Source organism: Hemibagrus wyckioides, linkage group LG02 (genome assembly GCF_019097595.1).
Source record: "Hemibagrus wyckioides isolate EC202008001 linkage group LG02, SWU_Hwy_1.0, whole genome shotgun sequence".
Lineage (NCBI taxonomy): Eukaryota > Metazoa > Chordata > Actinopteri > Siluriformes > Bagridae > Hemibagrus > Hemibagrus wyckioides.
In genome coordinates this window covers 9,434,159-9,461,228 of record NC_080711.1, presented here as the reverse complement: position 1 = coordinate 9,461,228, position 27,070 = coordinate 9,434,159, and the positions used below count along the sequence as shown (strand labels likewise).

The 27,070-nt window shown below is 39.4% G+C and overlaps 1 protein-coding gene across 1 annotated transcript; it reads left to right on the top strand.

Moving 5' to 3' along the window:
• Positions 1–1,455: 1,455 nt before the first annotated feature.
• cbx6b (chromobox homolog 6b) lies at positions 1,456–26,605 on the top strand. The gene is made up of 11 exons (XM_058417121.1): positions 1,456–1,633; positions 2,422–2,465; positions 2,556–2,621; positions 8,056–8,122; positions 8,214–9,455; positions 10,383–10,406; positions 17,817–18,566; positions 20,546–20,798; positions 21,889–22,130; positions 23,064–23,243; positions 24,436–26,605. Exons 1-11 carry the CDS (start codon positions 1,565–1,567, stop codon positions 24,667–24,669), a joined length of 3,171 nt encoding a protein of 1,056 aa, XP_058273104.1. The 5' UTR covers positions 1,456–1,564; the 3' UTR covers positions 24,670–26,605.
• The last annotated feature ends 465 nt before the right edge of the window (positions 26,606–27,070 follow it).

The window sequence follows — 27,070 nt, the reverse complement described above, 5'->3', positions numbered from 1 at the left end:
GGTTTTTGCACAGTGCTGTATAATCTTGGTACTCAAGACTACTAAAGTACTCCATTATTTTTTAACTATTCCTCATTCAATCTGAGATAGATGATGTTTTTCTGTATCTGCTCCTCAGCTCTAAACCTTTTAACGTTAAGGTCTCTCCAATATTGAGTGGCTTTAAAGCTAAATTTATTTGATTCTTTAGCATTTGGATTAATTATGTTCTGTTGTTTTTGTTACCGTTGTCTTTGGACACTATTTTTCTTATTGTAAAGCACTTGGGGTCAACTTCTGTTGTGTAAAATGTACTCTATAAATAAAGTTTACAGATAAACAGATCCCATCAGAGTAACACGGCTCATTAGATAGATTCTTTATTGTCATTGCACAGAGAGTACAACGAAATTAAGTGTCTCTCCTTATGGTGTAATAAAGAAGAAAATAACAAAAAAAAAAAGGATAAAAAATAAAAAAGAAGTACAAATATTGACTACCTGATCAGATGGGGTTGTTCAGTTGAGATATAAAGAAATAGCAGCTAGTTATTGCACTTAACAATATTGCACTTATGAACAGTGTGATCGGACAGGATTATATTTTTCGTTCTGTGGGTGAAATTTTTGATTCTTCTTGATTTCATTTGATCTTACATTATGTAAAAACCGATCCACTTTTAATACAAGAACAGTAAATATAACAGTGACCTCCTTTAATCAGAGATTATATGCAAGTGTGGTGTTTACATGAATGAGAGCTGCCATTTAAAAACCTTAGCAGTATTTCTCTTTACAAATGGTGATTATATTTTTGTTTGCTTATTTCTATACATACGACTGAAAAGACTAAGATGAATAGGCTAATATAGAACACATTGTAATGCATTGGGATAATTGTTCATTATTTTTACATTTAATTTATGAATTTGTTTATGTACCAATTCATTATTAATACATAAATTTTATTAATTTGTTTGCTCAGGTAGATTCTCCGTTATGTTCAGGGAAAGCGGTTTACATTGTTAAAAAAAATCTATAAAATAGCATCATAGTTCACAAATTATTAAAATACAAACACACAATATAGTAAAATGTATTTTTTAATAATTTAATTAAAAACATTTGTGGTTACAGATCCTGTGATAAAGAAGAAATTTTCATGTGAAAATGTTATATATATTTTTTTTTTCTTAGAATGTTGATAGTCAAAGCTTTAAGAATTCCTGAAATGTGTCACGTGTTTGGGGTTTTAATAATGACCATAAAAAAATGTGGGAATTCAAAACCTTCCCAATAATATTCCCGAAATTCCCCCCAATGACTCTTTAGCATATGTTCGGCCCAGCCGCCACGATTTAGCAGGCTCAAAGCGGATTGGTGGAGTGCAGACATGATTGACAGCCTTACGCTCCGCCTGCTGTCTCCTAGCTGCAGCATTCCCCTACTCAGGGTCACGTGACAGCTTCGGCCAATAGTCACTGGACGAGCTGCGCGCGGCTGTCTGCTGCTTCTGTTTTCCCCGATCACAGCGGGGCTCCTTTCCGTCTCCTCACCGGCAAGAGCGTCGCCTCCTGTCCCATACTATGGAGCTTTCAGCGGCGGGGGACCGCGTGTTTGCCGCCGAGGCCATCTTGAAGCGGCGTGTCCGCAAGGTTAGAGCGTTTTCAATTTCGGGGCGTTTTGCGGCCTGCGATTAAACTTTGCTCTCTCTCTCTCTCTCTCTCTCTCTCTCTCTCTCTCTCTCTCTCATACACACACACACACACACACACATATACACTGAGTGAATTCATTTCAGTGACAATGCCGTGTTTTAGGTGCGGTTCATGAAAAGCATCTATATGCCCAGCTTTGTGTTTGTTTATGTAGGGGAAAAAAAACAAAACTTGATTAAATGTGTACTCGCAGTGCTTTAGATGTTGTGTTCCGTGCTCATGTTGTGTTAATTGTGCAATGCATTATGATGCAGAAAGCGTTAGCCAGCAGGCTAGCTGTGTGTGTGAGTGTGTGTGTGTGAGAGAGAGAGAGAGAGAGAGAGAGAGAGGGAGGCTAGCGTTAGCCTATAAGACGGAGACAGCTGTTTTGTGTCTGCCCGACTTGCTAATTTTGACAAAGAGCAGTCTGCCTGGGCTGGAGACAGAGCTGGGGCTCATTTCAAGCAAAGAATAACCTTAACTCGTATAACTTGTATATCGATTTCTAACCAAAGATCTTTTGATGAACCCCCTTTGTTGGAAAAGCCCTGCAAATATCATGGCTGTCTATAAACCTTTTCGTGAACTGTACTAGCTTACAACTAGTCTAGTCTGCTTTTAAAATATAACGTATATTATCGTTATCATTATTTTTGTTGCTGCTTGTGTTTATTCGTCTGGAAGTAAGTGATGTATTAGAGATCTGAATAGTCCTGTTTCCCCATGTGCTTTTGTTTTCATTCCAGGGACGCATGGAGTACTTGGTGAAATGGAAAGGCTGGGCTATAAAGTAAGTGATATGAAGATTTCAGAGTTGTTATCCAGTTGTTAGTACACAACATGTGTATATAAAATAACTCCTTCTCTTGGGTGTTTGTAGGTACAGCACTTGGGAGCCCGAGGAGAACATCCTTGATGATCGCCTTGTTGCTGCCTTTGAACAGAAGTGAGTTGGATTCTCAGACCTCTCTCTTAAACCTGTATGTAATAAGCATGTATTAGGATTTGTAGTGGGAACATAACATGCAATGGAGCAAGTGGCCTGTTACGGTTCGCCTGTGGAATTCCGCACGTTTATGTCTTAAGTTCAGGTTGTTAGTTTCAGCCCGATCAGTGGACTGTTGTCCGATCGGATTTGACTACACCGGATCCGAGGATGCGTTGTTTATACACTGTGCATGTCGCATTGACTGACACAACACAGATACTTTCGTGTAACCGAACTGCAGATGTGTATCATCGTATTTGTATTATGTTGTATATAACCTGGAGACAGAAGTTTCCAGAGAGTCAGCTTGTTTACTGTGAGGAGATCAATATCAGTAGTTGACTAAAGCTCAGTGATTTATTGTCAGTATTTAATATCAAAAATAATAAAGAGATCAGTGGCATGGCAAATACATTTTTGCAAAAACCCTGCCTTTTTGTGGATATGTCTAGATATTTTATTTGTTTTTGTTTTTTCAGTATGGATAAATATGGAAAAAATATCATACTTCGAATGCCAATCTGGATTATAATATACACAGAATAATAACTTCCCAGTGTTGCAAGTTCATTAATTCCAATCCCAATTTTTTTGTCCACACTTGTCTTAATATTATCGGGCCATTTTAAGCAATAAACAGCTTAGTTAGTGAAACTGCACAAAACGGAATAAAGTAGTGAAGATGGATGATTGAACCCCCACACATCTATCTCAGTGTGTCATAGTTAACAAATGCCCTAAATCAGTCTGACTGTGAGAGTAGTTATACAAGTTTGACGCTGTGATCAAGTGTCAAAGAGACACCTATCTGGAACAGACGATATTGGTTATGGTGCCAACATCACATCAGTAGTGTGAAAACCTATACTACAGTACGTTTAAAGGCAAAAGTTATACATATACCTATGTTAAATATATTCACTCTCAGTCTCCAGACATTGCCTGTCATCCTGCATTTCTTTTAGCAGGTCAATTAGGCTATTCACATCAGTGGTCATTTTTAAGCAGTTGGCTAGAGACAGATTTATTTCAGTGGATCAAAAGTTTACATACACCAAGTTGACTAGCTCTTTGATTCCAGAAATCAATCTAATAGCTTTTGGAATTTTTGTTTTGATTGGCGATTTGTCTTTATTACGAGTTAACAGGAGTGTACCTGTTGCTATAAAAAGCCTATAGTAAGAGGAAAAAACAAAATGTGGACCTCCACAAGTTTATTTCCTCCTTTTCCAAACAACTTGAAGGTACCAGGAGTACCTGTATTATCAAGTGTATCTTAGGACCACACAGACACTGCATTGTTCAAGAAGAAGACACACATAAACTCCCAGTGATTAATGAAATTTGGTCTGAAAGGTTCCACTAGACAACAAAGGAACTGTTTAAAAAGTTGGTGGTTAAAGCTGCCAAACATCTACATCAACCCTTAAGGTAGTCCTACATCACCATGGCTTAAGACCCCCTACTCCAGCTTCTCAAGACTGGAGTATTTTGGGGAGTCTTCTCTCATCACATAAAAAAAAAAATGTAACTACAGTCTTATGCAAACGTTTAGGCACCCCTTGATAAATAACAGATTTTGGTGATTTTTTAATTGAAAAGATGTTAACACAGACTCTCTTGGAAATGGAAAAAATGCACAATATTTTCAGCAAACATTGATGCATAGTTACTTCTTATGCCATAAATTGAACAAAAATAAAAAATAAAAACATTATTATGGCACTGTGCAAAAGTTTGGGCACTCTAAGAGTTCCAGAGTCTCAGATTCTTTTTACAAGGTTTCAGACCTTAATCAGCTCGTTAGATCTGATGCATGGCAACAGCTGTCATTAGTAAATGCCAATTTCAAAGCTTTACAAATACTTTGACTCTTCAAACCTTGTGCACACACTTGCGGACACTCAACAACCATGGGTTCCTCTAAGCAGCTGTGTAAGACTCTGAAAATGAAAGTTATTGATGCCCACAATGCAGGAGAAGGCTACAAGAAGATAGCAAAGCGTTGTCAGCTTGCAGTTTCCACAGTGAGAAATGTAATTAAGAGATGGCAGTTCAGGGGAACTGTGGAGGTCTTACCTGCGTCCCCATCATAAAATCCAACGTCAGAAGTATGCAACAGAACATCTACAGAAGCCTGATGCGTTTTGGAAACAAGTGCTGTGGACTGATGAAGTTAAAATAGAACTCTTTGGCCACAATCAGCAAAGGCATGTTTGGAGAAAAAAAGGAGCAGCATTTCATGAAAAGAACACCTTGCCAACTATTAAGCATGGGGGTGGATCTATCATGCTTTGGGGTTGTGTTGCAGCCAGTGGCACAGGAAACATTGCACGGGTGGAGGGAAGAATGGATTCCACTAAATACCAGCAAATTCTGGAAGCAAACATCACACCATCTGTAAAAAAGCTGAAGCTGAAAAGAGGATGGCTTCTACAACAGGACGATCTTAAACATACCTCGAAATCCACTATGGAATACCTAAAGAGACACAAGCTGAAGGTTTTGGAATGGCCATCACAGTCCCCTGATTTAAACATCATAAAAGAGCTGTGCATGCAAGACGACCAAAGAATATTACAGAACTAGAAGCCTTTTGCAAGGAAGAATGGGAGAAAATCCCAAGTACAAGAATTGAAAGACTTTTAGCTGGCTATAAAAAGCGTTTGCAAGCTGTGATATCTGCCAGAGGAGGTGTTACTAAGTACTGATTATGTAGGGTGCCCAAACTTTTGCACAGTGCCACAATAATGTTTTTATTTTTTATCTTTGTTCAATTTATGGCATAAGAAGTAACTATGCATCAATGTTTGCTGAAAATATTGTGCATTTTTTCCATTTCCAAGAGAGACTGTGTTAACAGTGTCACTGTGTGAGACATCTTTTCAATTAAAAAATCACTTCATATATATATATATATATATATATATATGTGTGTGTAATATATATGTAATATATTATATATGTGTATATATGTTTTTTATATATGTATATATATATATATATATATATATATATATATATATATATATATATATATATATATATATATATATATACACACACACATATATATATATATATATATATATATATATATATATATATATACACACATATATATATATATATATATATATATACATATAAAAAACATATATACACATATATAATATATTACATATATATTACACACACATATATATATATATGTGTATATATGTATATATATACGTGTGTGTGTGTGTGTGTGTATATATATATATATATGTATATATATATATATATATATACATATATACATATAAAAAACATATATATACACATATATAATATATTACATATATATTACACACACATATATATATATATATATATGAAGTGATTTTTTAATTGAAAAGATGTCTCATATATATATAATGTGTGTGTGTGTGTGTATGTATGTATGTATGTATGTATATGTATATGTGTGTGTGTGTGTGAAGGAAAAAGGGTGGGGCTTTTCAAACACATCCTCCCAGCTGTGAAAGCATGGGTGGTGTTGTAGGGGTGTTTGCTGAAAAAGAGGCTGGTGCATGTCAGAAAATCGATGGCTTCATGAGGAAGTTTTAACTAAATGGAAGGCATTTAAAATCGAAATAAAAGAAATAGACGAAATAGAAATTGTGGAATATCATAAATGTATGATTTGAGTAAAGTGATTAAAACACAATGCCATCAAAAAACAAAACCTAGCAAAGTCTCTGTTAACATTTGGCCCTCGGAAAATCTAGTATAGAAAATATATCTTTTGTGTAGGTGTAGGGAAAATTAAACTTTATAGTCTCTATTATGCAGGTTTTTTTTTTTTTTTTTTTAGCACACCCACTGGTCTCATTAATCTGCCATAAGTGGTGTTGGGTGAAAGTGCAGTATCATCATGTAGAGGAAAATGTGTCGAGGGAAGTTGCTCTTGCTCACTCTGAACTCTGGTGTCTATTGTGAGCAGAGATGAGTGTGCTCTCATTGCCGTTATGGCTGTTGGAAGAGTGTTTGAAGTGGTCTGTATGAGTAAGACGATAACAATATGAATGATTCTTGCAGGAAGTCATAAAACAGTCAACCACCTAAGAATGCCGCTATGCACCCTCACTCACACCTCTGGTAGAACGGTATTGGTAGGCCCAAGATGGTTGGTGTATAAGGTTGGGGAGGAAATGGAGATGAGGCATGGCTGTCTACTGACTTATCTGTGAAATAGGTATCTAATAGAATTGCTTGAGTGTTTGGTGTTATGTTTACTAAGGTATGTGTAAGTAGATAAAGTTATGTATAGAGTTTTATCAGAAATGCCAATAAAGAGGGAATTAGAGTAAATTGGCACACTTGTACAGTTGAATCAGTTCAACATCACCATACTGTTCTGCCTTCATTCTGTACATTTTAATATTTTACCATATACTTTCTTCCCTTTTCCAACCTGTATATGAAATTCAGTTTTTGGTATATTTTTGGCACAGACAGACGATTATAGCATTTCACCGCATCTCATACTGTGTATTTTGAGTTTGAATAATAAAGGGTTAAGATTATGAAAGCCTGACTCAAGTAGATGCAAATGCATTTTCTGCTTACAGCTTCTATGTCCACGAAAAATTTGGGAATTTCTGTTTGTCAGGATTAAATTTCAGAAAGCTGCCGATGATTGATTTTTAGACGGTTGGTTAACAAGGTGGGAGGGAGAGCTTTGCTGGGCCTAGTACTGGGATCTTAGACCATACTATATAGAGTAAAATGGGAAGGAATGAGGACCATGAAGACCATCTTGAGTCCATGAAGGACGCCCTGTGTTCCAGGGCAATAAAGGATTTATGTTTACAGAAGGTTTTGAATTGGAATTCAAAAAAGATGGCCAAACATTAGCCATACTGGAGCTACAAAAGCAATATTGGACAGCCGATTTTTAATAGCGGTCATTAAAGGCTACAATAGAGCTGATAGAATAAGAATGTTGATGGCACCAGTATCATCAGAAAGAAGTCAGTCATTGACTCTCCACAAAGCAGTCTGGGTGTTGTGTGAAGCCTAGGGAGCTGATTCATAGTGAGTTAATCTTGAAGTTAAGAGGCAACCGCTCTTTTTAGTGGTTTGGACAGACAGATTAGAAATCCGTTAATAATTAGTAATGCTATTAAGTATTCAAGTATTCTATTCTCTTGTCTGAAGTGTCTTAAGTTATGGCAGGATTAGAAGTTATAATCATAATTTATACCATATAAACCACATTGTGTGTGTTTCTATATGCCACCCCCATTTTATTTCATCTAAACAGAGGTAAGGAATAATGTGAAATGTATGATTCCACAATGCACATGATGTCTGTTTCTTATCTGAGATTTATTTTTCTCTCCAGAGAAAGAGAACAAGAACTTTACGGACCAAAAAAGAGAGGGCCGAAGCCTAAAACACTCCTTTTGAAGGTTGGTAAATGTGCCATATATGTTTTAAAATCTGATTCGATTTACCTGTTGTGAAAAATGCCCCATTCACCTTCTTTATCACTTTCCTTAGTCACGAGCCCAAGCTGCTGAGAGCTCACCCAGAGTCCTCGAGTTTAAACCTAGTCGACCCCAGCCATCCTCCAAACCTCCACCTCCACCTGCACCTGCACCCTCGTACCATCCCAGTGGCCCTTCGAATGCTAAGCTGCAGTCTGGAGCTGCTCAGCCCAAACTGAAGAAAGACATCCACCGGTGTCATCGGATGGCACGGCGGCCTTTGCCCCGTCCGGACCCTTTAGCCCCACAAATCGGTTCTTCTGGTCCCTTCTCGTCCCGTCCTACAGTCAGCCCCTTCTGTGAGACAGTCCGTATACTTAACCGGAAGGTCAAACCTCGTGAAGTGAAGAAGGGACGGGTGATCTTGAATCTAAAAGTGATGGACAAGACTGGATCAGCAAATAATAAAAGGACTCAAAATTCCAGCCATCAGTCTCATGTTGGGCGCCAGAAAGTTCCCTCTCGGAACAGAGTGATCGGGAAGAGCAGGAGGTTTGGAGACGTATCTTTTAGGTGCCTGCAGCAACCCATGAGCGGCGCGGGATTTTCAGTTTTTAGAAAGCCAATCGAGGCTTATCCAATGGACCCTTCTGAGGAAAAGCCGAAGGCCGAGCAAAGCAGTCACAAACCAGGTACAAACCCATCGCTGTCTTCCTCTCAAACTTCAAAAGTCAAGACCTCAGCTGTGCCTGAAGCACTTGTCGAACCACCTCAATCTGCTTCAAGCTCAGAGGTCTCGGACAGTGAACCTCATCCCCCACCTCCAACCCAATTCCACCCCAATCAATTACCCCAATCAGGTGAGGCCAACTCTCAAATTTCACACGCTGCCAAATCCACACCTCAGATAACAGACTCGAAAGCCAAATTGACTCAGTCAGCCATGCCTTCCTCCCCCATGTTCTCTTCCTCCTCTTCTTCTTCTTCATTATCATCCTCATCTGAAGACAACGAGCACATTCTGGATCTCTCCGTGCCTCATGGAACCGACAGGCGAGCCAGACAGCGCCAACACTTTCGTGGCCGTCGGCAGCCCAAAGTTCCTGAAATCCCTATATCCGAGGAGGCCTCGGAGGAAGACCAGGATCTGGATTGGCATCCGGAGATGGCTGCACAGTGTGCCAACGTGGTCATTACGGACGTTACAACCAACCTCCTTACTGTCACTATTAAAGAGTTTTGTCATCCTCCTGGACTACCAGCAGTGGCCTCTTCTCCCTGCTGTGTCAATAATTTATCTTCTTCAAAAAAGACAAACCCTTAACTGTGACAACCAAAAAAAAAAAAAAATGAATACTCTTTGAACTCAGATGCCACACATACTGCCTTTTACAGTGAAGATGTTTGGTAATGAATTTCATATTACTTATTAGATGTATATGCAAATCAGAAATGGCCCAAACCCTACATTCGCTGATCCACTGTGTTTCCTGGCTTGCATTTGCATATTGGATCATGATTAGCTCTTATATTTTATTGTATAACACTTCACTATTCTGACTGCTGCAGTGATCATTTTGCACTTTGACCAGTCAGTGCACTTAAACGAATTCCCCCATAAGGTGTTAATCTCCACAAGCATATTTGAAACTTGTCAGCGAGTATTCTTAGACTGCCGTGCCGTGAAATCGGCTTGTAGAGACGAAGGGACAAAAAGAAAGCCTGTTGCGGTTCCTGGCCCGATCATGTTTTAGATAAATGCAGAATCCAATCTGCCGCTGGTTGTGCTGTCTCAGTAAACACAGCTGCTGAATATAAGCTATAGAGGGCATGGAAGAATAGAGGGCATTACCCTGACTGGCTCTTCACCCTATTCCAGGTGAAGATTAATGTTGATCCCTCACCGAACATCTGCGGCATCTTTAGCTCGAGGCAGACAAATGCATTTCTCATGATGTGCTTTGTTGTGATCTTTCTTTATTTGTTTTTCCTGGTTTTCATCATCATTGTGTGCAGTGTGTGAGGATATCCACTCGGTTATATGAATATTTTTGCCCAACTGAAGAGTCTGGTGTAATGATTAACTGGCTGAAAGCACCTAACACTTTTATGACTGTAGTAATAATAACGGCCTTATCTCCATCATTTATTGAGTTTTGGTTTGGGTTCCCCCCCCCTGGAGTGTTTAGAGGTCTACTGCTGGGATACATATTTAAAGTCTCTTGTTTTGTTTTGTATTCAGACCATTTATCCAGACTCCCCTCTGGTGAGAGAGATTACAAATTTCAGAAAACTACATTAGATGAGATGAATTCATCTTGAAGTTCAGGTTGTAATTTAAAGAAGCAGACGTATATCTGATATCTCTCTTTATTGTTCTCATTATCCTTCTTCACCTTCATGCAAAACACAATTCTACAATTTAGACTTAAAGAAAATTAGTGATGATCCTTTCAATTTAAACAGCATGCTTTCAGGATATGGGATATCTCAGGATATCAGTCCCGGGTCAGGTTTTTTTTTTTTTTTGGGGGGGGGGGGGGGGATAATCCAGTAAGGTTTACTGGATGCTGATGGCTGACTCAGCACTGGTCCCCATGTGGCAGTTGTAAAGGAAATGGCCTGTTTGATCTCATTCCCATGCTGATATAATTTTCTTAGCCTGCAGTTAGGTTGTAATTAAAGGCAAGCTCCAGCTAAGCTCCCAGCTAGACAGCATGTTCTTAAACACAAAGCAGAGACTTGTAACAAGAAGGGACGCACATCCTCTTGATTAACTTTATTAGAATTGCACTGTTACGATTTTAAATAATCATAATAATAAGTGAAACATGCTTATGGAAGCGACCTCACTGAGGCCGTTTCTGTACACACTGAATGAATGATGATACAAGCAGGACATAATCGTTTCCTTTAATCACTGGTCAATCATTGCAGGATCTTCAATGTATAATATGACGGAGACAACACACTTCTGTTACACTGCTATGACAGTCTGTTACAAAACAGCCAGGATTTTTGCTCAAATCAACACACACACATATTCAAGTAATAATTCTGAAATGGCACTGTTTAAATCCACCATCAGCGTGTTGCACTGACAAAATGGACGTCTGTGTAAACTAACAGAAAAGCAGGCTCTTTTACAAAATGAAGAATTTGCTGCTTCATGCTCGGGTGAATAACTGGCCCTGGCTTCAACTTCCATTTGCCAACAAACCCCCCTCAAAGGTCCCCCCCAGTGCTAGTTTCCTCCCCTGTAATTACTCCTATCATCCCATACTGAGAGCAGTGCTTGCTGTCCAAACCCTAGCTTTCAGATCTGTGCACCAGATTAACCACAAATCTTCAGGAAAAGCGTTTATTATGACCTCTATCCCTCACATCTTTACTGATTCCTGATTGACGGCCGTATTTCATCAGTTCATTCGATTCCTGTTTATCGTTAGTGCACTTAATCGGCATGCTTGTATTAATTTGAGGCCAAATCTTTTTCCCTTTTTTTTGTGCGAAATGATTGCATCTCGAAAGTCTGCACAACCCAAGCCCATAAAACCTTTTACAGATTTGAAACCTATTACCTGTGAAATGATTACATCATTCTTACACTTCCATTTGCGCTGAAATCCATTCGCTTTTATTTATTTATTTGCTGTTGGTGATATAAGCACTGCAGAGTTTATTTAAAAGTTTATTTCTTTATTTTATTGTAACGGTTTCTCATGATGCAAGAAGGAGTCTCTAACACACAGGTTCCTGAGTGTGTCCTGCACATTTTTATAATTTCTCTGATCTAACTGATTAACAGTGGTTTCGCTAATTTTCCCCTCCCACTCATGGAATAGAGATTAAGGATGTCCGTCATGGGATGAAAAAAGGTTACGTTACTTCCTGAATAAGTGCGGACCCGGGATGAGTTCGCGTTTATCACAGCACAGGTCCAGTGCAGCCTCCGAAAGGTCACGGGTTCAGTATCATGGTGCACATGACAGCTTTACCAGTTTCTCATGCATGGTCTGTGCAGTGCTCTGTTTTGGAATAAACCGTCAGTGTGAAAGCCCCCTGGGACATTAAGGCTCTGGATTAAGGTTCATGCCCATTATGTTTTAATGGGAGTTTAATGCGACACACTCTCACTGTGTAGATCACAAGCTCTGGTGTTATGTAAAAACACTTTCATGTTTTTTTTCTTTTTTAACTACATGAAGCTCTTCTATAAAGCATGACTGATTTCTGTTTGAACTACACATTTTGCTTTACATCCTTGAGTGAGTGAGTGAGTGAAGGCATGGAGAAGAAGAGATTCTGCCTTATCTGTTTGTAGTGCTGCAGTATTAACGCTGATGGAGCTGTACACATTTCTGTCTATAGGTCTTGGTGTTCTTTCTGCTGATGTAATCATGAAAATAATGCCTTTGAATATTGAATTATGTATTGAGTTTGGACACATGATAAATGGTTGTTGAATAATGAATGATTTTTTTAGATAATAATTTAAAATGTAATTTGTTTTTTGGTAAAAAGGTTATGTTATTTTGATGGTGTATTCTGTATAGGTTTTTTAAATTGTATGGCAAAAAAAAGAAGATGAATTTTTTTTTTTACTGCTCTGAAGTAGGATAGCTTGTAAAAGAAAAAAGAAAAAAAAACCTTTGAATAAATGCTTGATTGTGGTTTTTGCAAACAAATGTGTGGTGTGGTGATGATGCTTTAAAAACTTCCCCCACTTCTCGGCCCAACGATTCAACTGACGCGACTGGAATAAGACTCTAAGGATGCTATTGTGGTAGATTTGAGTAAGCTGCAGTCTGCAGTCACATTGAAACACAAGTAAACTAATCTAGTGTTAATTCTACAGTGTGTGAGAGATATGCAAGTAAGGTGATGCATCAGTAACTGTCAGCACCACCGAGTTGCTATTTCCCAGTAACAGCACTTACCGTAGTGACTTATATCAAAGCAACTTGCCATGAAAGCCTTCTTTCTCTCAAAGAAAGACACGTGATGCTTTTTATTCATTTGTAATTACACACTGTATGTGTGTGTCCAACATTTGCAAAAAAATTAGTCCCGGTTCACACGGTTTTTCCCTCGCCAACCTCTAATTTCTGTCTAAGACACCTTGTTTCAGAGATACCAGGAAGTCCTCAGTCATGAAGATGCTTTAGTGACATGTTGAATAAATGTCTTTATGAAAAGCTTCACAAAATATTTTTTCAAAGCTAACATCACAATTATCAACCTATACAATTAATATTTATACCCGTATGAATGTGATTTCATATAATAGCCTTCACGTCATTATTTCCTACAATCCTACCATATATTATGTATTATAGATGAAATGTAGTACACTATGTACACTACATTGCCAAACGTTTTGGGACACCCCTCCAAATCATTGAATTCAGGGGTTGTTTTTCAGGGTTTGGTTTTGGCCCCTTAGTTCCAGTGAAAGGAACTCTTAATGCTTCAGCATGCCAAGACATTTTGGACAATTTCATGCTCCAAACCTTGTGGAAAGCCTTCCCAGAAGAGTTGAAGCTGTTATAGCTGCAAAGGGTGGGCCAACTCCATATTACATTCATGTGCATGTAAAGGCAGACGTCCCAAAACGTTTGGCAATATAGTGTATGAAAACCATATCCTTTGAAATCCAGGTCATGTTTTTTATTTCTTAGATTTTTTTCAAGGCTATACACATACATGCTGCATACAAGCTCCGTCAAGATCGAATTTTTAGGATTTAAGGTTAGATTGGGGTCAAATTTCAGGGTTAGGGTTAGATCATGATAGGGCTGGGTTGAGATATACTTTGTAGGTTTCTGTTCTTGCATGGTACACTCTCACGCAGATTACACCTCATTTCCTTTAGATGTACGTAACTGAACAGTCAGAATACTATGAAGCTAAAAAGTAAATACTGATAAGAATATTGCAGAATCTGGCAAACTAGTTAAGGGAGATATTTATCTCATTATTAAACTGGCATGATAGGTAATCTTTATAAACAATAGGGAGCTAAGAAGATGGTTCTCTATAGCCATAGATCTCTATATCTATCATTTCTATAGCCAATTTAAAAGGATGTCAATGACAAACATGTAAAGTGAAACAGTAAAGTTGATTTAGTCACGCATTAGACTTTGATTTAGATTCTGCTGTAGAAGCATCCCCCCCCCACACACACAAAATATATTCAGACAGATTCTTTCTTTATATTATCATTTCTATCTCTGCGGTTTTGCTGTGCAAGACAGAGCTGCAAAGCTTTCAGTGTGTTCACCGTAGTCTCACTGTGAATTCCCACACAGAGCTGTGTGTGTGTGTGTGTCTCCAGTACGTTGGTGTTTATCTGGACACTAGATGGCACTAAACCACCAGCAGACAAACATGAAACAGCTTCTGGGCCTCAGGCGTCTGCACATTTCCGTCCACCAGTTGAATGTTAATGTTCCACAGATGCTGGTCTGCAGAGGAATAAGCTAGCCTCTGTTTCACGATCGTATAAATGAGAAAGGATCCGTGACTTTCACTACTGTCTTAAGGAATATGAGAATTCAGCAGAAACAGAATTCACAAGTGACTTTTATATGTTTAAGGGTGTGACATGATGAAATGGTGGCCTTCAGCAAGCTATTAAAGCCAGTATAATTAAAGCTTGGCAGTGCACTGGGATTGCTGAAAATAGACTTTCTGCTCGGTGAGATCTAGTTTCCCTCAAAATGAGGTTGCGTGTGAAGCAATGAATAAGTATCGTAGCACTGACTGGAAAAAAAACTGATTCGAAAAATGTGTGTTGCAAAGAACTGATGTCCCAGTTTGGTTTATTATACTATCTATCACTATGGCTTTCTCTCTGTCTCTCTCTCTCTCTCTCTCTCTCTCTCTCTCTCTCGTTTTCTCATTGTAGGTTTCTCTCTCTGTTTCTGTGCCTGTGCATAAAATTGGTTTACTTGGCACTGTAGCTCCATCATTCTTTCCTGTTGTCTTCAGCAATGTATCAGAATAGACTGATCACATCAATCTTCTATCTAAACAGTTTGGCACCTCACCTTTTGCAACAATATGGCCTGAGATGTAAATGTGGGACTTAATTCACATTTAATAAAATAGTGAAATATTAACTGATGCTACATTTAATGGTATTTAAATAACTCTGTATCTAAAATCAAGGGGGATTATAGCTTCAAGGAGTTAGAAAACGTCTAGATATATACTAATTTCAAAGAAGTAATAATGACTATGATTGCATAGCAATTTATATTTCTATATACACTGACCAGGCATAACATTATGACCACCTGCCTAATATTGTGTTGGTCCCCATTTTTGCTGCCAAAACAGCCCTGACCCATCATGCTCTGTGTATTCTGACACCTTTCTATCAGAAGCAGCATTAACTGTTTAAGTCATTTGAGCAACAGTGGCTCATCTGTTGGATCGGATCACACGGACCAGTCTTCACTCTCCATGTGCATCGATGAGCCATGCCCACTGTTCCTTCCTTGGACCACTTTTGATAGATACTGACCACTGCAGACCAGGAACACCCCACAAGAGCTGCAGTTTTGGAGATGATCTGATCCAGTCGTCTAGCCATCACAATTTGGCCCTTGTCAAACTCTCTCAAATCCTTACGCTTGCCCATTTTCCTGCTTCTAACACATCAACATGGAGGACAAAATGTTCACTTGCTGCCTAAAATATCCCACCCACTAACAGGTGCCATGATGAGGAGATAATCAGTATTATTCACTTCACCTTTCACTGCTCATAATGTTATGATCGGCGTATATAACCCCCAAATGTATTAATACACTGTTACTGTTACAAATGTATTAATACAATTTTACAGTCAAATATTTAAAAAAAAAACTTTTAATTTTAAAATAAAAATTATTTAAAAAAATAAATACATAAAAATGAAATAAAATAAATAAAAATGAATAACAATTAAAAAAAATAAAAACATTGTAAAAATTAAAAATCGCATTTAAATTAACTCCAGAAAGTTTTTCTGCTGATTTTTGAATATAACTTAAATAGGCTGTGATGCTCAACAATGATTGATTGATATTAACAGGCCCAATGTGTGCAAAGAAAGAGATTGTGTACATCATCACACCACCTCCACCAGCCAGGACTACTGACACAGGCAGGTTGGGTCCATGGTTTCATGCTAGTGATACCAGATTCTGTGCCTATAGGTATACTGGCATATTGAGATTCATCAGACCAGGTGTCACGATTTCGGAGAGACGCCACCAATCAGACCCAAGTGCAGGATAAAACAGTAGTTTTTATTAACTTAAAACAACACTTAACAACACAACATAACATAACACAAATATCTTCAGACATGAAGGCAGTACTGAAACAAAAGGCTCAACATAGATGACCGTAATAAAGAATAAGACCCTAAACAATGATTTAAAAAAGACAGACACAAAAAGGCAGGTAAAAATGGGGCAACACTTTAGGAATAAGAGAAAACAGGTAGCAACACACGTAACATAACCACATGACATTAAACAAGATGTAGAGGTTTTGGTGGTTATGGTGTTAGACTACTGATTAGAAGGTTGTAAGTTTAAATCCCAGGTTAACCAAGCTGCCACTGCTGGGCCCTTGAGCAAGGCCCTTAACCCTCAATTGCTCAGTTGTATAAAATGAACAAAAAATGTAAGTACCAGAATTGTAAAAAAAAAATGTAGATGTAGCAATACACCTGCCAGCACCCCCTCTGGTGGTCTGGCAGGGAATTGTCCCAGTAGCTCCTGACACCAGGCTACGTTTTTCCAGTCTTCAACTGTCCAGTTTTGTTAACTGTGTGCCCATTGCAGCCTCAGCTCTTTGTTCCTGACTGACAGAAGTGGAACCCAACGTGACCTTCTGTTGTTGTAGCTCAGGTTTGATCATCCTGAGATGCTTTTTCTGCTCACTACAATTGTGCAGTGTGGTTGAGTTACTGTAGTCTTTCTGTCAGCTCAAACTAGGCTGGCCATTCTCCATTGACCTCTCTCATCAATATGGCATTTCTGTCTGTGAAACTGACTGTTTTTTTTTTCTTTATTGCACCATTCTGAGAAAATTCTAGAGACTTCTGTGCGTTAAAATCAAAGGTCAGCAGTTATGTAAATACCCAAACCAGTTCTTCTTGCACCAACAATCATGCCATGGGGTCAAAATCAATTTTGCTGGCTTGTATCTGCATGCTTTTCTGTATTGCATTGCTGCCACACGAATAGCTGATTAGATAATTACAGGAATGAGTAGGTGTATCCAAGATAGTATATATTAAGTATATATTTAAGCGTTTTGCTCATTCCACTAACTCTGGTGTTGACTGCTGTATGTGAAATGATAATAGCTTATTGTATGGAGATGAAACACAGCAGGGTTTTTATGGTAGATCATGTTGGCATATTAGCGCACTAAGCATTATATGAAAAGTGCACGCGATGTGGCGCACTAGTCTGAATTACTTTTGTCTACAAAAGAGGATGAAGAGATTTGCGTAGCGGTGAAGCAGAAAAAGGGGGGCGGGGCTTCTGTGTGAGAGCAGACTACGTTGAAAGCACTGGTGGCATCATTAGGGAAGAGAATCCACTACTGATCTGCTGCCATATTAACACCATATAGCTGAAGATCAAAGGAGTAATCGGTGAATTAGTATTGTGGGTTTTTTTTGTCTTTTTTCACCCTTTTCTCATATTCCCTGCCTGCTCAAACCGCCACCCTGAAGTTCATTGTTGTGATCCTGGCCGCCGGGATGGTGGCATTTGTCGGAGCCGTAATCTGCATCATCGCCGCGGTGCACGGCGGCTCTCCGTCTCCCGCAGCCGCAGCCTCAACCGCCGCACAGCCGCTCGCCGATAATCAGTCCCTGACTGCGGGTTCGAGTGTCCTCACCTTACCGTCAGGATCCGTGGCCCGCGCAGGACCGTTGGACGCGCTCCATGGCAGCGGAGAGAGAAACAGCCCGGAGTCTCCAACCTTCTACGGGATCACCGGCGTGAGAACTGGTGGCGATGGCGGGGAGCAGCAGGTGGTAACAGTCAGCAGGCTGATCTGTACTCCGGTTCCGGCTGGAGAGTGTAGACAGAAAGGCTTCCAGGCGGATGATCAGGCTGTGTATGCGGGAGATCAATGGGGGGATCTCCGCGCCACAGCAGAAGAGCTCAGGCGCACCGTGGAGCAGCAAGAGGAGGAGATCCGCGCCGAGCAGCACACTATCCGCGAGCTCACCGGGAAACTCTCTGTCTGCGAAAGCGGCACACACCGGAGCGAGGGCTTGCGGGCTGGGAAAAGGGAAAGCAGAGATGGGCTCATGATGCAGGACGACGCAGGTGCACCTGCACTCACCGTCCGGGAACTGGAGAGAGCCATCATGCACATGAAGGAGCGCATCGAGAAACTGGAGGTACAGAGACAAACAAACTAGTAGTGTGTGTTTCAGAAGACCAAGATGGTAAACACTTATCAAGTACAGTATCCTTGTGTAATATCACTGTGTAGCATATATACATATTTTTTAATGAGAAAATATTATTTGCCTTCCTTTCTTTGTTCACGTGCCGTCATATACCACCCTGAAGAGTTCTTCGATGTGTCCCTATGGAGGATCCCTTAAAGCTTCCCTTATACATAAAAAAAGGGTTTAAATAGAAACCATTTTAGAAAGTTGCTATTTAAATAACACTTGTTAGATAATGGAGAGGCATGTTAACTTTTTTAAAAGCAAATGCTACACATCTCACTGCTGAAAACGTATATCTTCTATTTAGTGTCCATGAATGCAAACAGCATAGTCTGTAGTATGTGTAGCCTATATGCCTATATTCATGTATTTAACGTGTTTACAGATTAAAAAAAATAATTAATGTTCCCTAGGCGATAAAATCTAATTATTATAATATAGAATTTCAACCACTGAAAATGTTAAACAATTAATTATATAAGAGAAAGAAAAGAGAAAAGACATTGGTTATAATGTACGTCTATGGGGGAAAAAAAGATAATAATAATAATAATAATATTCTGGATATGGGAAAGGGAAAAAAGTAAAGAATATTACAGTTACATGTGTAGTGGATATGTAATTAGTCTATCATGCCCCCTACAGCATACTGTCGCAAACAATGTGTGAAAATTGAACACCAGTTTGTCTTAACTCTCCTGCTGTAGTATGCATTTAGAGCTTGGCAAAAAAACATATATCAAATGTTTGCTGTTATTTATATTTCCATCATCAAACTGCGGGTGCCGTACTATTTATTGCCATTCTAGCATGAAACAACAGGTGGCATGTTAGCTGATAGTTTGTCTTATTTTCAGAATATGTTAAATTATGTGAGGAAGGATAATGAATTGCACGGGCATGCAAAAGTGTAGTTCGGAGGACAGTCTGTCAGAACGCCGGTGTTTATATATACGCACGCGCGCGCGCCCTTACGCAAACGCACAGTTTAGCAGAGCAGTTGATGGGATTCGTGTGCGATCGTGCTGTGCAGATAATCACGCTTTTTCCCCTTTATCCCCCCCCCAAAGTTCCCCTCCCCGCTGCTCGCCTGCATCTCATTTCTGCTCCGCGTCGCGCCGGCGGTGATTTACGGCTCTGCGCTAGAAACGCGCTGCTCTAATTGGCTGAGCCGGAGCGCTCGCGCCAGTCCCGTTGCTTGATCGCAGGACTGCCGCAGCGGTCATCAGCGCGCGCGTGTTCACGCCGCACGCTCTCTATTGCGTGATTAAAACCACGTTTGGAGATCAATAACATCAATATCACTCACCATAAATTAAGGAGCTGCATCAATGAGGACGCAAAAAAAGTGACATAATAAATGATAGGTTGCTGTACTGCTGACTGAACAAGTGGAGTATCTGGGTTATTTATTTATTTTTTTATTTATTTTTGATCACAATACTGGAGCATACATGATCGATCACATGGGTCGGAAGAGGTATGAGTTGCTGCAGTGTAGAGTGCTGTTGTGCTTGCTGTCCACAGCCCAAACTGATGATGCAGTGTGGTTGAACGGGAATATAAATGTGAAAATTCTCACCCAAAATGTACTAATCTGCTTTTCTTATTTTTTTTTTTAAATATATATTATGTTTGGTATCATGTTCTGAAACTGATCCAGTGCTGACTTCCTGCCCAGTCTTCTGTTACTGTGTTATGTCAAACCAAATGGTGTTAATTTGGACCTTTAGTTGAAACAAGTTGTGTCCTGTGTTGATATTCACGATTTGAGTCTTCAGGTCAATTCAATATAAATTAGGTTGAAAGATAAATTAAAATCTATACATATACCAAGCCTGTATTATCTAACATCAGTGCTCGGTGTCACTCAGTGCATCCCGGCTTAAAAACTCATTTATAATGCACAAGTGTTCTTGCAGGCAGAAATGGCTCCACTGGCTCACAACCACACAGAGTCAGGGCAGAAGGGCAAAGGCGGTGTCTCAAGTCCAATCACGGTCCAGGGAGCCGCTGCGCAGAGGAGAGTGGAGGATCTAGAGCGAGAGCTGAAGCGGAAGATGCAAGTCCTGGAAGAGGAGAGGAAAGCACTTCGCAAAGAAACCCAGAAACATCAGCAACACATTGACCACGGACTGGATGCTGTTCATCAACGAATCAGCAGCCTTGAGCAAGGTGAGGGAGTGAGAGCAAGACAGAGGAAGATTAATGGAATGGTTGTATGAGTGAGTAAACAAATGGGTATATAGATGGGTAAAATAAATCAGTGAAAAATGCAGGGAAATGATGCAAACAGGATGAGAAATGGGAAGGAGTAAAAGTGAGGGGAGTAAAGAGAATGAGATTTATCAAACTCTAAAGCTGGAAACTGACATAAATAAGGCATGTGATCGATTTTGAAAAAAATATTTTGTGAAAAGGTTGAATTAAATTTGACATTTAATTCAAAGGATTGATTGCATATCTGTTTCACCCTCACCGAGGGGCCAAAGAGACATGTCTTCATCAACCACTCTCCACCAAGAAAAAAAATACGTTTAATCAGGTTTCATTGATTTCATTGATTTGGCATGTGGTGATGTGCTCATATCTGCTGAGGGGAAACCTGTCTTTTGTTGCATTAGTAAAAATTTCATAGGCTTTGACATAAAGCTCCCATGCTGTAAAGCTAAACATATAAATACTGATATGAAGTGGTTAACAACCCTAGCTATTTATAATTTATTCCTGAATCAAAATCTGTCATATCTGCGTTATTCATAATTTATTTCTGAATCAAAATCTGTTAGTGTATCAATAATTAGGGCAGTGGTTAAGACTCTGGGTTGACAATCAGGTTTCAAACCCCAGCACTGCCAAGCTGCCACTGCTGGGCTCCTGAGCAAGGCCCTTAACCCTCTCCCAAATAGCACTGTACCAAGGCTGACCGTGTGCTCTGACCCCAACATCGAAAGAAGAAGAAGAAGCTGGGATATGTGAGGAAAAGAATTCTGCTGTAATGGAATATAGTGTGCGGAAATAATAAAAGCTTCTTCTTAATAGTTTCTACTAAAATTTAATTGCTTCCTTAAACAGGAATTTAGAACATAAGTAAAGCACTGAGGAGCTCAGTGTTTGGAAACTTTAATAAAAGCCTCCTGGGTGAAGCTTCATCATGAATGATTTCAAATTAAATAATCTCGATCTGTTTTTTGTTTACTGTATACACTTCTATTATCAGGTGGTGGTCTGGTACTGACTATGTGTGTGTGTGTTTGTTTCTCAGGTCTGTCTGAGAACAGGTTCCCGGAGGGTTACAGACTCTCTTTTCCTATCAGGAGCACCTCTGTGTATGCTGTGGTGAAACGAGCAATCCCAATGCTCCACGCCCTCACTGTCTGTATGTGGCTCAGACCTGCGCAGAGCATCCTGGGAACGGCAGTTTCTTATGCCGTGTCAGAGGAACCTCACGAGCTGGTGCTGCAGCAATTAGTCAATGGCCCTGTTGAGCTCATCATCAAAAATGAGGTAAACAGAGTTTGTGATTTCTGTTATATATTGGATTTGAGTCAGAAGTACTTTGGGGATTTTAATGAATATTTGCTAAAAGCCCACACAACATAACCTGTTTATTGCCCAGAAAGGTTTTCCAGAATATTCCACTGATGTGCCATGATGTACATAAAGCCTCTATATGGTTTAAATAATGGTTCTTTAGCCTTTACACTTTATCATAGAACCAGTATGGGTTTCTTAATCGGTTCCTTTAATAGTTCTAGATTTAGCATCTATAGTAAATGGGAAAAGCCTTGGCAGGCTTGATGATGTTGCTTTACATGAAGCTGTTTGTAATTGCATATGAAACATTTATACAAGTCTCTAGAAGAGAGAGAGAGCGAGAGAGAGAGAGAGAGAGAGAGGGAGCATATGTGTGTGTTTATATAACGTAATTTTTTATTTATTTTTGAAATACACATTTTCTATTAAAATTATGTTTACATTTTTACCTAGTTAGTGTTGCTTCTATCAGTGTAATGTGTCTAGGATAGATCAGTATGAATGAGTATATAGTTCCGATAGTTATGACACTTTGTTTACGACCTACAGTCAAAACCCCCCTCGGCCTCATTGAGTGGCTTTTTACCCACTGATCACTGTGATGATTGGTTAATGATCACACCATCACACTGCTGTTTTTTACTTCCCTCTTCTTGTTGTTGCTGGCCTTGAAACTGGTAGTTGAAGTTCAAAATGAAGTGTGTTATAGCCCTGCTAATGATTAGCGATTCTCTATTACAGCACATCCTCAAAATAATAACATAATTGGCATTCATGAGTCTCGCTCTCTGCCCCCTAGCCTCTTGTTATGATCAGTATAAGAGTATTTAAGCTTACCCTTAAGCGATGCTGAGAGGAAAGGATGCTGATGAAATATTCATTCATTCTTTTATCCTCCTCTAGGTGGCACAGTTCTATCTGAACCTGACGGCTGGATCTTGGCAGCATGTGTGTGTCAGTTGGAACAGGAGAGGAGGAGTGTGGCACGCCTACGTGGGAGGCAAGCTGAAAGGTGAGGGGAAGGACCTGGCAACCCGCCACTACAGCCGTCCTGGAGGAACGCTCATCCTAGGCCAGGAACAGGTGAGTCATATACTGGCTAGCTCTCAAGACAGCCAGCTGAGCTGAGAACCTCACAGTTACTTATCTTTCCAGACACGAGAGCTACGCAAGTGCAGATATAAATATATTGGGAATTTAAAGGCATTTCAGCAGAATGACTGTATTCCTAATCAACGAGAAATGTTGCCGTCCTTGTTCCGGGACACCCCAGCAGACCACACGATTCGCATATTTAATCTGGCACAGGTTTTATAACAGATGCCCTTCCTGAGCAACCCTCCCATTTTAGCAAAGGGGCCAGCACTGAGAATTAACCCCTTACTGAAAAGGTCTGTTCCCTTCCCAGCAATCGAACCCAGGCCACAGCCGTGAAAGCACAGGATCTGATCAGGGATAAATACTACACAGAATTAGCAGAGGTTGATCTCATGTTCACTGCACCAGGGCTCAACTTTACAAATTGAGTCCATAGTGAAAATCAATTAGTTCTGCTACCATAAAGAATGTTTTTCTTACCTTGAACCATAACACTGTATAACATCTGAACACACTGCTTATGCTGTACATATATGGTATGTATTATTCACTGTCATTTCTGCACACCTGAGTGTATCTATTTATTATTTAGTGTGTTTTTGTAGATCTGTATTTGCTTCAAATTTTACTTCTATGATGCCCTACCCTAACTGCTCTCAGAGAGCTATATATCTATATATCTATCTATCTATAGAAAAAGGCTCCAACGGATGATGATTTACAAAACACCTAAAAGACTGAAAAAAGATAACAAAGCGGACTGAAAAAGCTGCATTTGATGATCACAAGTAAAGAAGTGTGATTCATTAGTGCTTTAGTTTTGCAGTGCTTTGTATGCTGCTGTTTTCACATAGCTAAATTTGGAATCAGGCTTCCAGGAGAGTCAGCATAGTTGATAAGTTTCTGTTCTCGTTACCATGAGCACAGAGACGTTTCTCAAGGGTATTCATGTGATGGAGCTTGGAATCTGTTGACTAACTGTGAGAAGCATTGACAGTACTTTATAGTGCCCAAAGTGGGCAGGGTTGCAGACATGGATTCAATTTCCTTGCTGTTTGATTTGAAATTCTATTTGATCTTGCGTTTTGATCTGAAATTATAACCCTAAAATAATGTCAAAAAGAACAAAAGAAGCATGTTTAGTTTTAAACCGAATCCTGTCTTCTCCTCCATGCAGGGTTCAAAGGGTGGACTTCGTTTCGAGGCATCACGGGCTCTCTTCGGTGACCTCTCTCAGTTTAACATGTGGGACCGGCCGCTGACTCGGGCAGAGCTTTCTGCACTAGCCCACTGCAGCACAGGCATGCTGGGTAATGTAGTCCCTTGGACCAGCCGCGAAGTAGAAGCGTTCGGAGGCGTCACCAAGCAGTCGGCCGAGCACTGCAGCCATCATACTAAAGTGCAGGAGTGAGGCGTCACATCAGCAGGTCATGTGAGGGAAGGAACGGGGCGATAGGTGTCTGAGACAAGCTCAGGTGCAGAGGAGACTGGAAAAGCTTGTGTGGTGTGAAATGTCTATTTGAAGCAAATACTTAAACTTTAAATATAAGAATATTGTGAGTTATTATATATTTTTATTTACCAGAAAGGTTTTTGTATGCATTGGGAAAGAGAAAAGGTTTTGGAACTAGTAAGACATTCCATCTTTTTACTTTGCTTTAATGAGAGTTACATTCAGGCATTACATCAGTTTTTGTTCATTTCTTTATATGCACTTTAGATTTTTGTTATTCTTCATGTTGAAGACATTACAGAATGAATATCTTCAGCTCATGTGAACCAAACTTAGAACTGATTGCAATGCCTGCGAGAAGCTGAATCAGTGTTAAAATGATGGTGTTATTATAGGGAGCATGGGTGCTTAGCACATTTGCTTCCCACTTCCTGGGTTGGGGGTTTGATTCGCAGAGTATGCGATTGTTCTCTACAATGAGTTTGCAACTCCATCCAATGTTGCCCCCTGCCTTGGCTCCCCTCGACCCTGTGTAAGATAAAGAGGTTCAGAAAATGGATGGATGGATGATTGCCTCATATTATATGATTCATTTTTAACCACATAACACATCGTTATCACATTTAAAACTTTTCAACGGCTGGCAAATTCAGTTAAGAAAAATCAGCTCCAACAGTCTGTTTTGCTCACACCTCCATGTTCAAACCTCACCACCAGCTCCTGGAAAGACACTCTATGATATGTATTTGCCAGAAGAAGCTTTATAGAGATTTGGGTAATTTTTGCAGCTCAAATAATTAATGAACAGCCTCAAGGAGTCCTTTAATTCCCAGGAGCTGATCATGACTTTAGAACAAACATTATGTTTTTGCCCTTGACAAAACATTTACATTTTCAAGGTCTGATTTCCACTGTGGAGGAAGTGGAGCATGTTATTGAACAGCATAAATTTGTATAGAATGAAGAAGCCACCATGGGAATGAATAAGCTTCACTCCCCGGATGAGCTAACCTTATAGCCCCAAGCATTTTTTTGTTGTTGTTGTTTTGTAAATTATTCTAATAATGGAACAGTATTTTTGTTTACATTATTAAAATAAGCTATAACACACTTTAATGTCCAGTTTTTGATCATGAAAATTTCATGAAATTCTCTGGAGCTGCTCTTTAAAATCTATTATTAAGTCAATACACTGAAGCAAATAGAAAAGTTCTGTTGTGTGTATACAATTGAGGAATGTTTACCTATGGAATTACTGTATTTTATTTTGCTAGAAATCTTGGCTCAAACTGTTTTCCTACCTGACCTTGCATAAGGTCCCAAGTGCAGTCAATAACCCATGATGCAGTGCATTTCGTTAAGCCATTATTATTAATATCTGTATCTTTGTCTCTCTCTTTTTTTTTTATAACTGTGATTAAATCTACATTCCATATGAAATGAGATCCAATGGGAATTGTACTATATAATATACTGTGTATGTCGTGTGTATATATTTATATCTGATCAGAGTATGTTATTATTCTCTGAATACAGAGGTTCGGTGGAGTTTTCCATATTGACACTGAACCTGGAACATAAACGCCAGCGCACAGTGGATTTGTTCCAATTGCAGGACATGCTGAGAAGATATTAATATTGTTTTGCACATTTTCACGAGTGCTGCCCGAAAAAAAAAAACGGCAGCAGCATGCAGTAGCACAAGGATGTAACTTTGACAGATGAACTGAAAAGAACTATTGATCTATCATTTCTATTCACTGTTTATCTCCTTTATAGTGCATTAATGTCTGGTTGTTTGTTAATGTTAATGCGGTGCCTGTTATTTGTGTGGTCACTGTGATGTCATGTACTTGGTGTATACATAAAAATAGCTCATGTTACAAAAGAAAAATGTCGCTTGTGTCAGAAACTTTTTTTCCTGCACTCTGCTTTGGAACAGGATGCCTTTCAAAAAAAAAAAAAAAAATCACTCATTCTTTGACGTGTTATCCGACGGTGAGATTAACTCTGCGTAACATTTTACTACGAAGAGTGGAGTTGATTTCACTCTTATGAACAGCCATTTGTTTTGTCTTTTATTTCAAGGCCTTGGATTTCAATGAAGGTGTGACACATGCGCGTGTACTCTGCTTCATATCATTTATCCTCGGGAACTGCTGCCGTTACTTAGCAACCATTCCATCACCTCTTGTTACAGAGCTATAAACACAAGCATGAAACTCTTTGCTCGTCTTGGGTCACATGGCATGCTCGGGAAAAACACGTGCTCGTTTTACAGGCTTTAGCACAGACATGTTCTAAATAATGTACATCCAGATATACAAAGCTAATCCTTCTTTTTTTTTTCCTTCCTTGC

Excerpts from the sequence above, each read along its gene's own strand:
- cbx6b (XM_058417121.1), top strand. The coding sequence starts at position 1,565 with ATGGAGCTTTCAGCGGCGGGGGACCGCGTGTTTGCCGCCGAGGCCATC. Across the intron at positions 2,466-2,555 it reads TGGAAAGGCTGGGCTATAAA|GTACAGCACTTGGGAGCCCG; the intron begins GTAAGTGATATG and ends GGGTGTTTGTAG. Across the intron at positions 18,567-20,545 it reads AGCGCATCGAGAAACTGGAG|GCAGAAATGGCTCCACTGGC; the intron begins GTACAGAGACAA and ends GTGTTCTTGCAG.